The sequence below is a fragment of the Sebastes umbrosus genome, chromosome 24 (assembly GCF_015220745.1).
Source record: "Sebastes umbrosus isolate fSebUmb1 chromosome 24, fSebUmb1.pri, whole genome shotgun sequence".
Taxonomy (NCBI): domain Eukaryota; kingdom Metazoa; phylum Chordata; class Actinopteri; order Perciformes; family Sebastidae; genus Sebastes; species Sebastes umbrosus.
The window spans coordinates 2,469,738-2,482,455 of record NC_051292.1 but is presented as its reverse complement, the minus strand read 5'-3'; the positions used below and the strand labels follow the sequence as shown (position 1 = coordinate 2,482,455).

Below are 12,718 nucleotides of genomic sequence, written 5' to 3'. Positions count from 1 at the left end.
AGGGGTGTCGTGATAGCATGACATGTAAAAATTAAATATTGATATCATGTTAATAACACACATATGATAATGTTGTGTAAATGATCAAGTGCCTCTTAAATAATTGTATATATTCATAATATAATATAATTATATATATAAATATTAATATCATTATTATTATTATTATTATTATTATTATTATGTAACTGTGATTAGCTGCCATATACTGTATATGTGACAGTGCATTTCTATTCTGAAGCCTCAGCCAATCAGAGCAGGAGAATCCACAACAGCCGGAAATCGTCACTGCTGGCAGAGCAGATTTCCCGCGAAGATTGAGATCTCTCAGTAGGTGAATTTCTGTTGTTTTCCCAGGTATGTCTCGTTATTATTTAATGTTTTTAGACAAGCTAACGTTAATGTAAGTATATAGTTAATGTAATCTTGCCTCGTTAAGACAAAACGTTCAGTTTCAAGCGTGGAGAGAAAGTCATACCAGACTCCATTCATAAATTAAGACATTTTAGAATTTTCTTGCTTTCCAGCAAAGATTAATACAACCTTTAAGACAATTTGCATTGCTTTTGAATAATTACGACTCACTTTATAATTCGGCATGCATATCATACACTAAAACCTCAGGGATTTTATTTTATCATCCACTAAAGCCTCAGGGATGTTATTGTATGGTAACGTAAACACACCTCCTAGGCAGCTATAAAAGTGGAAATTGTATTAAAATAGATGGTTCTTGTTGCATTAACTATATGCCGAATTGAATATTGATCTGTCCTCATATATTATATATCTTATCTAATGTTACAACATTAGTGCACATGTCACTAAGCGAGATTATAGTGTTTTGATGAATGCTGCAGTGGAGTTTGGTGTAAACTTGCATTTAACTGACACATAACAGCACGTGTGTTTTTGACATGCACTAATACAACACAGAATGAAAGTAGCACAAGTTTTGTTTTACTTCAGCCTATGTATATAGTATGTTATTGTTATTCTATGTTTATATTTTATAAGTTAGCTGTAGTAGTCTGGTATATTCAGAATGTATCTAATATATTCTTTATATTGTGTATACTATAGATATATATATCTGGTGTTGATACAGTATGTATATTTACTGTGTATTAACTGTTCCTGTGCATTGCCTGGGATCAAGTACATCTATGCATCTATCAATATTTTGTAATAAATAAAATATATACAGTATAAAAATGCATGCAATTGTAATATACAAATAAAAGGATGTAGATCTGGAGAATTGATAGTGCACGTGAACAGCGGTAGGTGTAAACAAATGTAAAACTAGAATTTGAAGAAATGAAAAACAAACCAATAACTGCAATTTCTAATGGTTTTACATCTACATGGGATTAAATACATTATTATATCTTAGTACTGCTTGTGAGAAGATAGTGAGAAAGTAAACTAGGGCTTAGAGGGTAATTTTGAAATAATTACTCTCATATTGTGTTGCTGCTTTAAGGAATAAAACATACTGAAGTAGTTTTCATTTTCTTGGGATGTCATTAAGGACCCTTGGAAGTCCCTGCAGCACATTTTTGGCACCACAAATTTATTTTAATGAACTACATGTTTTGCAGTTTGCACCATGAGTAAGAGGAAGATCGAAAAAGGCAGTTTGCCAGTGGGAGAATGCATCACACAGGTTTGTATCAGCTAACTTGACTTATTCTCTTCTATAACTTGTTTATGGATGTCACTGTAATATCTTTATTCATGTTCAGGTTCAGGAGATGTTGAGGGAGCGGCTTTGCCACCAGCAGCTCCCCGACAGGCCGGAGGGAGTGGAGGCTCAACACAAGTACGTTTAATTCATCATGAAACCTTTTATTAGTTTGATGTGAGTTGAGGTGACGTTTCACATTGTTTTGACCTAAATTAAATCATTTTGATGTGGTTGAGAAATTTACATAAAATAATAACTTGTAATAATTAGTAATTATTAAAATATATAATTATATTAATAATACTAATGATATATAAATATAATATTATTAATAATATAATTATATATGTAATTATATTATTTTAGTATTAATTATGTTTTTATTTATAATAAATATATATATATGTATCGATATATAAATATAATTGATAAGAATATAATGATATATAATTATATTATTAATAATTATATTTTATATATATAATAAAAAATATCTAAATACATATTTATAATATATATAAATAATTAATAAATTGATTATTTTCATGTGTTTTTAGCAAAGTTAGAAGAGCTGTAAAAGGGTCACATAATCAAAGGAAAATCCTTGAGTTTCTAAATGGAAACTGCAGCAGGTTTGTTACCTGTAATAAAGAGACGATGTGTGTGAGCCTCAGTGACCCAGTTCAGTCGTAACTGGCTGACAGCTCTGTCCCAGTTTGGAGGCTGGAAAAGCTCTAGTTCCCAGCTGACTTGAACACAACACGAGCCTCCCAGGTGTTCCACCTGCAATATAATCAATTTAATCATTTGGTTACTGACTTTAAGTAGGAAAAAAGACAATTTCTACACCTGGAGGGGCATTATGGGTATTGGCGTTTTAACGCTGTATTTTTTTTTTAGACACCTGCTGGAGCTGCTGAAGCGGACGGCGGTCCACGGGGAGAGCAACTCGGTGCTAATCGTCGGTCCTAGGGGGGCAGGAAAAACAATGGTGAGCCTCTGCAGCCAGAACACATGCTTAAAATGGGCTTATGGGTAAAAAAAAAATGACCGAGAAGATGATGAATTGTGTTGGAAGTGTGTTTAAATCCTGGGAGGGCTGTATTGTTTGTGTTTTTGTGTGTGCAGCTGCTGAAGTGTGTGCTGAGAGACCTGCTGAAGGAGAAAGAAGCACAGAAAAACCTGCTACAGGTTCATCTCAATGGTACTGATTCTCCACCAAACCTAATGGTATTTATTGAGTATTTAATTTACCTTAATATAAATGTATTGCCTGTTTGCTGTAGGTCTCCTGCAGACTGACGACAGAATAGCACTAAAAGAAATAACGCGGCAGCTCCACCTGGAAAACGTCGTTGGTGACAAAGTGTTTGTAAGTATCTGTAAGGAGTTTTGTCATTATTAGTGAAATAAAACTGCAACAAAAACCTGCTTCTGTTTCATTTCAGGGAAGTTTTGCAGAGAATCTGGGTTTCCTGCTGGAGGCGTTGAAGAAAGGTTAGAAAATCCATCACTTTTAATGCAGAGTTTTGAGTTAAATCACCTAAATGTTCTTGTTTTTCGTCCAGGTGATCGCAGCAGCAGCCGCCCCGTGTTATTCGTCCTGGATGAGTTCGACCTGTTCGCTCACCACAAGAACCAGACGCTGCTCTACAACCTGCTTGACGTTTCCCAGTCCGCCCAGGCTCCCATCGCTGTGGTCGGCGTTACCTGCAGACTGGTAAGCCGCCTCACTCACTCACTAATCCTTTTAAAGATAACACAGGTGGAAACATGTTTGTCATTTCCATGCAGGATGTTCTGGAGCTGCTGGAGAAGCGCGTGAAGTCGCGGTTTTCCCACCGACAGATCCACCTGCTGAGCAACCCGACGTTTGCTCAGTACCTGGAGCGAGTTCAAACCCAACTCAGCGTGACAGACGATTTCCCCGACAGCAAGTTTGCTCAGGACTGGAACGCCAGCGTCAAGGTGAGACATCTCAAATTAGAGTAAATCAATAAAATGTTCACAATCAAAACACTGTTTTCTTTCCTCAGACTCTGTGTGAAGACAAGTCAGTGGAGGAGGTTTTACAGAGACACTTCAACTCCAGCAAGGACTTCCGTTCAATGCACATGCTGCTGGTACTAAACCTAATTTTCATTGCTATAAACATCTGCCATTTAGTGTCACACTAAAAACCCGCTTTAATTCCAGATGTTGTGTCTGAGTCGCGTGTCTGTCGCCAAACCTGCCATCAAACCTGCAGACCTGCTGGAGGCCAGCAAGATGTGTTTCACCGACGCCAAGGCGAATATGCTCCACGGTAAATACAGAATCGTTCAAATCTTTCACTCTTTGCTCTCTAATAAGTTCAAACCTGTTTTTATATTTGTGTTTTCTTTCTCTCTCTCTCGTTAGGTCTGTCCATCTTGGAGTTGTGCCTCATCATCGCCATGAAACACCTCAACGACCTCTACGAAGGAGAGCCGTTCAACCTGCAAATGGTTCACAACGGTACAAAGCACAGAGAGGAGAAAACTGACTTTTTAGTGCAAATATGCAACTACAAGAAAAACAGGACACGTGTAAAATTATAAAGAAAAAGCTTATAACTAGGGCTGTCAAATAAGAGTTTAAATAAAATGAGTTTAGCTCTGATGCTAAAAAGGAAAAATTAAGTTTGCTTGTGAGTCAAAACAATCAACCTTACTTGTATACGGTTAGTTGATTTTTCTACATGTTCTTCTTTTTTTAGAGTTTAAGAAGTTCCTGCAGAGGAAGTCAAACTCCATGTACAACTTTGAGCAGCCGGTCATCATGAAGGTCGGTATGAAGCACTTAAAGAGTCCCATCAGAGGAAGAAAAGAGAATATTTATATATAAAAATGTCCAACTTTAAAAACTCGTCCCCATCAGGCCTTCGAGCACCTGCAGCAGCTGGAGATGATCCAGTCGGTCGACAGCTCCTCGGCCAAAACCCAGAGGGAATACCAGCTGATGAGACTCATGCTGGACCACAGTCAGATCATGGAAGCCCTGCAGAAGTACCCACAATGCCCAACGGACGTCAAGCAGTGGGCCATGTCGGCGTTTGGCTAGGACTCAGGATTCAGGAAAATAACACAGAAGAAAGAAGTTTCTGATACTGAACTGGTGAAAGTATGACCTGAACCAGGAAGAAAACAGGGCTGCCTGTATGTCAGACTGTTAAATCTACACCAGTGATGCTTATATTTCATGTTTCAGGATTGTTTTATACATATTAAATATGTTTTGGAGCTGTAAATGATCAGTTATCACGAAATAAAAGGAAGTTTTGTAACACTGGGCTCAAATCTTTCATATAAAATTGTGGATTTGATATAATAAAGATTCAGAAAAATAGATATCAATTCTGAGTATGATTGTGAGTCTAATTTTGACCATCTTTTAGCCCAAATTTCTTCTTGAATTTCACCTTGAAACACAGTAAAAAGGGAAGAATGCTGCCATCTAGTGGTGGATTCCTGCAGTCGACACCAGCCTGGACAGGAAGCACAAAAACCCTCATTAAGAGAAAGAAGGCAGGTTTGATTTCTGGCGTGTAATCGTGCAAAAGTGCTGTTGAGCTGCTGTGTGTGATCATGACACGTGATGGATAATGCAATACATCCCTGACAAAACCCTCTGCACATACTGTACATACAAGCAGTTAACAGCTCTATTAATAACACACAGAACATTTGTAGAGTGAAACCGGCTTTGGCTCGTCCTCCTTCAGTCCTGCAAAGAAAATGCAACAATAAATTCAATTTACTGAGTGTCGGTGATAAGTTAATTCTCTATGACTTCCCTGAAGGAGACGTGACCTTTCTGGTAGATTTTTATAGTCTCTCTTAAGGACACCTCCAGCTGAAGGACGAGAGAATCTCACTCTTCAACGCTGGTATTTGTTTTTGTAAAAGAAGTCATCCTGCGAAATCTAGACATCAAAACTCATTTGAACAAATCTTCCCTTTTTTGGGGAAGTATTACAATGCATTTTTGTAGGGCTGCAACTAACGACTATTTTCATTCAATTAATCGATTATTTGTTTGGTCTACTAAATGTCAAAATGTCCACAACTCAAAGATATTCAGTTTACTGTCATAGAGGAGGAAAGAAACCAGAAAATATTCACATTTAAGAAGCTGCAATCAGAGGATTTAGACTTTGATTTCCTTGAGGTCGGCAAAGCTTCATGGGGGGTCACCAGGCCTTTTTAAAAATAAATATACAGTTGGCCTATATCTCAGGATTTCATTCATTTCTGTGAAGAAAATGAAAAGTTTGGATTATTATTTAAGATATAAACTTATAAATCAAAACAAAGAGTTGATAGAACAATGACCAGGTGTCAGGGAGAATAAAATTTGTCAAAAAAAGAAGCATATTAAATATGAACGATTGTTAAAAATAAATTAAAAAAACATAATACAGACAGATTTGTATTAAAAGTCCCTAAAAATAACAGGAAAACTCATCTCTGATGCAACATTCATCGGGTTAATTATACAGTTTATCAGTTCTTCTGTACTGTCATTTTTATGCATTGAATATAATATGAAATATCCATTAAAATGTCACTTAGTCAGTTTACTCAATGACAGTAAAGGCTTGGGAACCATTCTTTTAGTCGGTACACAGCAAGTCAGCTGAACATGTGAAATTTATCTTCTAGCAAGCGATTCAACATACTGTATATAAACAACATTTCAAATAATAAATCAGTAATTGATAAATATATTTACTTCCAAAGACAAACTTCTACCTGCAGCTGTCAGATAAACAGGAACGAAGTAATAATGACAAAAAAACAACAGTATTCACAATCTAAAAACACATTTATTTACATCACGTGGATCACTTCAGCTGATAAAAACCACGGCCGAGAGTCGCAGCGCTGATCAGGGATCAATGTTGTCTCCTCTGTGATCATGAATCCAGGGTTTCTCAAGGTTTTATAATACTTTACAAAGGGAATACTCTTCTTGTCCCTTCACTGGGGAGGTCAAAGGTCAGAGGAGATGGTAAAAACACCAAGCGGGATGTTGTACTTCCTACAGTTTGAAATTCCAGACGCCAGTTTCTTGTCCTATTTTCACATCTTTTAGTCGGTAACATAAAAAGTCACATGTATCAGGAATAACCCACTGAAGTTTCATGACCCCCAAAACAGACCTTGAAACCCTGGGAGCATCATGACCATTGAGAGGCTGCGTTGGCAGATCCTGGATCAGCGCTGCGACTCGAGAGCCTTGAGAAATGTGGGGTCAAAAACGCTTGTAGTGTTTTGCTTTTTTGCTTTTTTTGTAGAAATTTCCGGCCCGACAGCCAAGACGGTCTTGGCGGCGAGGTCATTGGAGTTCAATGTTTCCTCTAAAATTGTTACCAACAGGAGGGAAAGGAGGATGCTGGAATGAAATACCTGTAGTGGGTGATTGCATTATCACATATGGAGTATTGCAACGGATCTTTAAGAGCTTTGGGGAGTCGTCAAATTGCAACCCACAGGGGACCCGAGTAGGCGCCCTGAGGAACGCCCTTTTTTCTGCCCTAAGTGCTTTCTTGGATGCCTCACAAAGTACTCCAATGAGCCTCTAGCTTTTAGCTTACACATGTTTCGCATAGTGGAGGACAATTTTTTTTACACAGCCGGGCTGCCGAGTCAAAACACAAGAAGAAAAGTATAAATGAATGTAGAGGAAACACTGAAGTTCAACACGCACTTATAAAGATTCAGCTCAGAGTATATAGTTGATACAGGTATTTATGTTCTCGTCTGTACAGATCCTAGACTGCTTAAAGTAGTGGGGGGCAACAAGACACAAATGTTTCACTGGTAGTTTATATGCACAGCAATCTGAGGTGCTGGGCTGGAGGAAGTCCAGGTAGAAAAACGTAAAGCCTGCACACCGAGGAAACCCATTCATACGCCTTTAAACGACAATGTTGGGACCATAGCTGGTAACGCATATTCAATGAGCTGATAACAGTTGAATTGGGTGCGAAAATTTAGGTGAGATTTGAGGATGGGCCAAAGCACGAGAACGGCAGAAGCAAAAAAAAAATCCTACTTGGGAGATTTACAATTAATCAAAATAATGCATTTACTGTTCTTTTCTTACTGGTTCACATCTTCAGCAGGTAACCACGAGGTGTACGAATGGATCTCCGAGTGCGTCGGTTTTACTAGTTTCTACGGCGACAGGGCACAATCACACGAAACCAGCCAAACCCGGAGCCCTCTAAAGTTACACAGGGCCGGGCTCAATCCACCAAAGTACACACAATACTGGAATCCAGGAGTCTGAAGAACATTCATTCTCGGTCGTTTTTGTCCATAGACTGAATAGAAAGAAGCACGTTACAGTTTATATCTTTTTTTTGAATTAATGAAAGTATTTCCTGAATTACAACTGAACACCCACCCCAACCCCCCCGCCCCCCACCCCCCTATAATAACAACAACAACCATAAATCGTGCCAACTCTTACAACCTTATTCTGAGTTGCACCTGAGCTCCGATCCCCAAAAACCTCAGGCCTGTAAATTAAAAAATAAATACAACATATCAATATGCAAGGTCACGGATTAAAAAAAAAAAAAAAAAAAAATTAAAATGCTACAAGTAATTTGTGTGTGTATATTGAAAGTCACTCCTGCAGCTGGTCCTACAGAAGAAGTGTAGGGTAATTTGCGGCACTGGTTGCATATAACTTGCTAGAACTTAGAAAAGCATAGTACTGAATCCCTGAATGGTGTTTTGTTGGTTTGGGCCGGTTTCTCAAGCGCAGTTTAAACTCGAAGCTGTTTAACACTGAAGATCTACCGACAGTACTGGGATGTGACCGCCAACTAACGCTGGCACGGGTTGTTTTTTTGCTGTGGCTTTAAAAGCCACTTTGGCAGGAAACCAACCAACATTTGGAGGTTTTTAAAATCCACTTGGCTGTTGAAATACTGTAAGTTTGGGGACAAAAAAAGGGTAATACTGGTGTTTTTTCCTTTACGTCCATGCCAGTACAGTCTTGTACAGTAATGGAAATAAAGGATAATGGTAAAGATGATTAAACTTCGTCAATCATCTCAAACTTATTGGGAGAAATGGGAGTTTACTCCAAGAAATAATAGAACTTTTAATCCCCTTTTCGACTGGAGGAACCTGGTTACGATTTTGGTTTATTTGCCACACTTTCTACCCCGAAGAAATCCCTGCGAGTGAGGTAGTGCGTATTGAAGGGCTGCTGTGGTTTGCAGTACTGATCGTCCCTGACTGTTTTTAAGCTTCTTCAGACGATGGCTGTTTCTTGAATAATTGAAAAACAGCAGCAGCAAAAGGAAGCGACACTGATGCAAATATTGTGCTACAGTAAGTAAATAACAAGATGGCTTTGACTTCCTTCAGGTTTTGCTGTGTTGTTGCAATAGTCTAAACGTGTGCTGAGATTAAATCTCAAACCTGACCGTCACTTCTTCCTGATTTACCAACGTTTTAGAGGTCTAGCAGGAAAGCAAACACTCTGAAGATCTTTTACTGTTTAGTTCTTCTAGTTCCTGGTTATTTGGTGGAAAACTGCCTTTTGATAGCTGTTATATTATTGAGCTGGTTTGGCCCTGTAAAGTGTGTATTTTGAGAAAAATGGGAATTTGTTGGTACAAAACTGAAATAAATACAGCATGTATCGCAGAATAGCTGGCGCTCTAAACAAATATTTAACTCAATTATAGACTTGATTGTTTGCTGTGATTTGCCTCGACTCCCCTGTCCAGAAATGATCACGAATAAATTTAATAATTATAATTTTTTTTAATTAAAATACTTCAATTAAGAGAGCATATTATGAATTGCCCTGAATGTGAAATGGTTTGGTAGAAAGAAGCTTCCTCACGTTTTTAGTATTTCCAAACGCACCACTTGCTTTTTTAAAACGCTTGATTTTAAACTGCGATCTCGTGAAACCGTCCCAAAGCTTGAGGAGAGACTGCAGGTCTGCCGGCACCAGTGTTCAACGTCCCTCAGAAGAAATAAAGACTCAAAAAATGCCGTTGTTGCCTTGACAACAACGACAGATACATCCGTTTTGCCTGACATCTACAAGAGTAACTAATATGGATACGTAGAAATGGCACCAGGATGAAAGAGAGAGAGAAAGGTTCCTCGTCTTGACTCGTCTGACTGCAGTTAGTCGTGCGATCGTTTGGTTCTTGTTGATTTCAAAACATAAAACTGCACCAAACTGACAGTTTATCTTTTATTTATCACCAATTATTTTGTGAAAACTGTTGAATTCGGTTACTTTAAAGAGCAGGTAGTGTTTAACTCTGACGAAAGATAAAATACATGCATCAAAACAGGATAAAAAAAAGGAGTTGGAGCTTATTTGGCTTGCTTGTCTCTACCATAGACTGTTAGAAAGATGGACGACATGACAGCTCCCCAAAAATGAAGCCAAAACATCTGGATTGCCCCCCTGGTGGCTGGCTGCAGTACAGATGCAGCTCCCGTATCCAGGATATTTTGGCTTCACTTTTGTACAGTGGGAAGAAGTGGAGACGCGTCGTTCATCTTTATATACAGTTTAAAGTTGCAACATTTGACTTAAGAAAAGTGGAAACACAAACTAACGGACTACATAAACACCTGTAGAGGGACAGGCAAGGTTCAACCAACCTTACCTGTGTGGGATTTGATTAAATTTGGACTCTTTTTGAGCATGACAGCACTGCTAAGCCGTTACAAGTAGAGATGAGGGGAGAAAGAGAGAGAGAGAGGAAGCGTAGGAATCGGCGAGAGAGGAGGTACTCCAGTCCGAGACGGCCGGGTGAGGATGAGGAGGAAGAGGAGGGATGTGAGGTGGTGGTGAGTAGCAAAGATTCCTGAGGTGTATCAAAAGAGAGCAGAAACTCTTGATAGTAAATCCAAAAAAAAAAAATAAAGATGTGTGCAATCAAATCAAAAGCAAGCTGGCTCAGCTAAATACAGGTATTAATCTAAATCAGGGCTGGGTACTCCTGCACTTCAAATCTGATGCTAGAGATCTCACAAAAAGGTATCATTAGCTGGTACCCAGCGCTAATCCAGAGAGATATAAATACATATACTGTATATCCAGATCTCACGGCCAAAATTAGGCGATAGATATTATTACTCCGCTGACAAGTTGACACGGCAAACCAAAAAAAAACAACAACTTCACCATGGGGGTCTTTTTCCCCCATTATGAGGAGAAAATCTCAGAGAAAAGTTCAGTCAAAAATCAAACGTGAGATTGAGAAAGGGGTGTTTATGGCCATGTATGTTTGGACTACATGAGTGTCACGGCTGACTGGATGTCGTGAAGAGCCAAGGTTGTGACTGTGATCAGGGAGAGGGACTAATTTAAACTGTGTCCATCTGAACTGAGGTATACCTGGTTGAAGGAGGTTTATGGTTTTTTATCGTCGTAATGCTTGAAAATGGATCCCCCCTCCCCCCTCGCCCCGTTAAAATAAGCTTGATTACCAAGTCGTCTGGGTCCATAATACACTATGTACAGCAGCATTACACTATAAACATTCAGAAGCCGTTGCTTATTGGCAGAACGATAGTCGTTTCTTCAGAAAAAACGCACACGAGAAAACAGCAAATGTATCGAGAGCCAGGTGCTCCTTGTTTTTTTTGTTTTGTTTTGTTTTTTTACACTAAAATGCACTGAAGAGAGTTCGTGAAATTTCTCTGCCGGATCTTCTCTCTCCGTAGAAAACCGAGCAGCCCTCCTATATATATATATGTGTGTGTGTGTGTGTGTGTGTGTGTGTGTTTGTATGTATATAAAAACAATACATGATAAAAGTGTTTGTCGTCCCAGCATGTCATCACTCGGTGACGTCGTCGGTAATATCCTGAATCTTGGGAGTTTTTCGACCGTTAAAATCCACACAAAATGAGGTGGGTATCAACTGATGTGGTGAGGTGGGCGCAGGGTGTTTCCTGAATGCGAGTAGCGGCCCGCACTTAAAGGAAAAAAGAAAAAACGGAAAGAAAGAACAAAAAAAAACCGCCAACCAACCAGGGTCGGCTGTTCATCCTCTCGTGGTGATTTTTCTGCTGGCTCATCAGGCGCCGGTCGATCATAAGCTGGACTCCTTGGGCTGGAGGTCCACGTTGGTCACCATGGTGACGACGGTGACGATCTCCTCGGGGCCGATGATGGGGGCTTGGCGCTGCATTTGGCCGATGCGCTCCTCGACGCAGCCGGCGGACAGACGAGCCTCGGCCTCGTGGTCCCAGCAGTCCTCGATGGTTTCGCAGAGCATGGCCAGACCCTGAGAGAGAGCAGCAGATACTAAAGTTACCGCCTGACGTGGTCGCTTTGGTTTGGGTTTTCAAGGGTGTTTACCTCAAAATCTAACTGAAGTAATGTAATAAATAATATAATAACAGACTGCCCTTTTACAAAAGCGCCTTCTCATCACTCACCGCGTGTTTCTGCCAGCAGTCTCGCAGAATGGGCCTCAGTTTCTTATGAACGACGACATCCTGCATGTCCTCCAGAGACGGATGCTGACCTATCTCCTCCTCAAACGGGAGCATGTACTCATCCACCGGGCCTGTTGACACACAATCACATGTTTAAAATTAATCTGGAGTAACACAGAAACGAATGCAGTGTTTTTCTGCTGATGCGTCAGCCTCACCGTCAGCGGCGGTGCACCGCGCCGCGAGCTCCCAGAGGACGAGGCCGAAGGCGTACATGTCGATACGCAGGAAGGAGTCTCGCTGGAAGTTGATGGCGCCCTCCAGGACTTCAGGAGCCATGTAGCGCCGCGTCCCCACCTACAGAGGTCAAAACATCAGGGCGGGAACAGATCAAGAAAATCAAGCATGAGCAGAGAGGGAGTAGAAAGTCATGACGCAGCTCACAGACGGGCTGAGACGGCGAAAAGTGATGCTTGTCATCGAGGGGTGTTGTTGCTTAGTTGGCATCAAACTATGTGTCATACAGGGATCTGTAAGCTGATCCCAGCATGACACGGAGCTGATG

General features: G+C 40.0%; 2 protein-coding genes across 5 annotated transcripts in view; one reads left to right on the top strand and one right to left on the bottom strand.

Moving 5' to 3' along the window:
• Positions 1-270: 270 nt before the first annotated feature.
• On the top strand, positions 271-5,053 carry orc4 (origin recognition complex, subunit 4). 3 transcript variants are annotated; one of them, XM_037762416.1, is made up of 14 exons: positions 271-353; positions 1,602-1,669; positions 1,749-1,825; positions 2,591-2,681; positions 2,819-2,894; positions 2,977-3,062; positions 3,139-3,187; positions 3,259-3,410; positions 3,485-3,658; positions 3,727-3,813; positions 3,887-3,995; positions 4,091-4,186; positions 4,428-4,495; positions 4,589-5,053. In XM_037762416.1, the coding sequence occupies exons 2-14, from the start codon at positions 1,613-1,615 to the stop codon at positions 4,769-4,771; spliced, it is 1,305 nt and encodes a 434-aa protein (XP_037618344.1). In that variant the 5' UTR covers positions 271-353; positions 1,602-1,612; the 3' UTR covers positions 4,772-5,053. The 3 variants fall into 3 exon arrangements, with proteins under 3 accessions (XP_037618344.1, XP_037618345.1, XP_037618346.1); XM_037762417.1 differs by having other exon boundaries at positions 276-330; positions 1,605-1,669; XM_037762418.1 differs by having other exon boundaries at positions 280-334; positions 1,605-1,669.
• Positions 5,054-6,516: 1,463 nt separating this feature from the next.
• LOC119483921 (activin receptor type-2A-like) overlaps positions 6,517-12,718 on the bottom strand; it is a 48,528-nt gene continuing 42,326 nt past the window's right edge. The window contains exons 9-12 of one of the 2 annotated variants that reach the window (XR_005205853.1): positions 12,372-12,510; positions 12,154-12,284; positions 11,744-11,999; positions 6,517-10,571 (exon numbers count right to left, since the gene is read on the bottom strand). Coding sequence is in view for 1 of the 2 variants with exons in the window: in XM_037762415.1 (XP_037618343.1) it covers positions 11,805-11,999; positions 12,154-12,284; positions 12,372-12,510 (465 nt within the window). In the remaining variant the exon portion in view is untranslated. Of the gene's footprint in view, positions 12,000-12,153; positions 12,285-12,371; positions 12,511-12,718 lie in introns of both variants that reach the window. The other variant, XM_037762415.1, reaches the window with a different exon arrangement.

Bases quoted from the DNA above. Each gene is read 5' to 3' on its own strand.
- orc4 (XM_037762416.1), top strand. From the start codon at position 1,613: ATGAGTAAGAGGAAGATCGAAAAAGGCAGTTTGCCAGTGGGAGAATGC. The intron at 1,670-1,748 runs GTTTGTATCAGC...ATTCATGTTCAG, and splicing joins TGGGAGAATGCATCACACAG to GTTCAGGAGATGTTGAGGGA. The intron at 1,826-2,590 runs GTACGTTTAATT...TTTTTTTTTTAG, and splicing joins GGAGTGGAGGCTCAACACAA to ACACCTGCTGGAGCTGCTGA.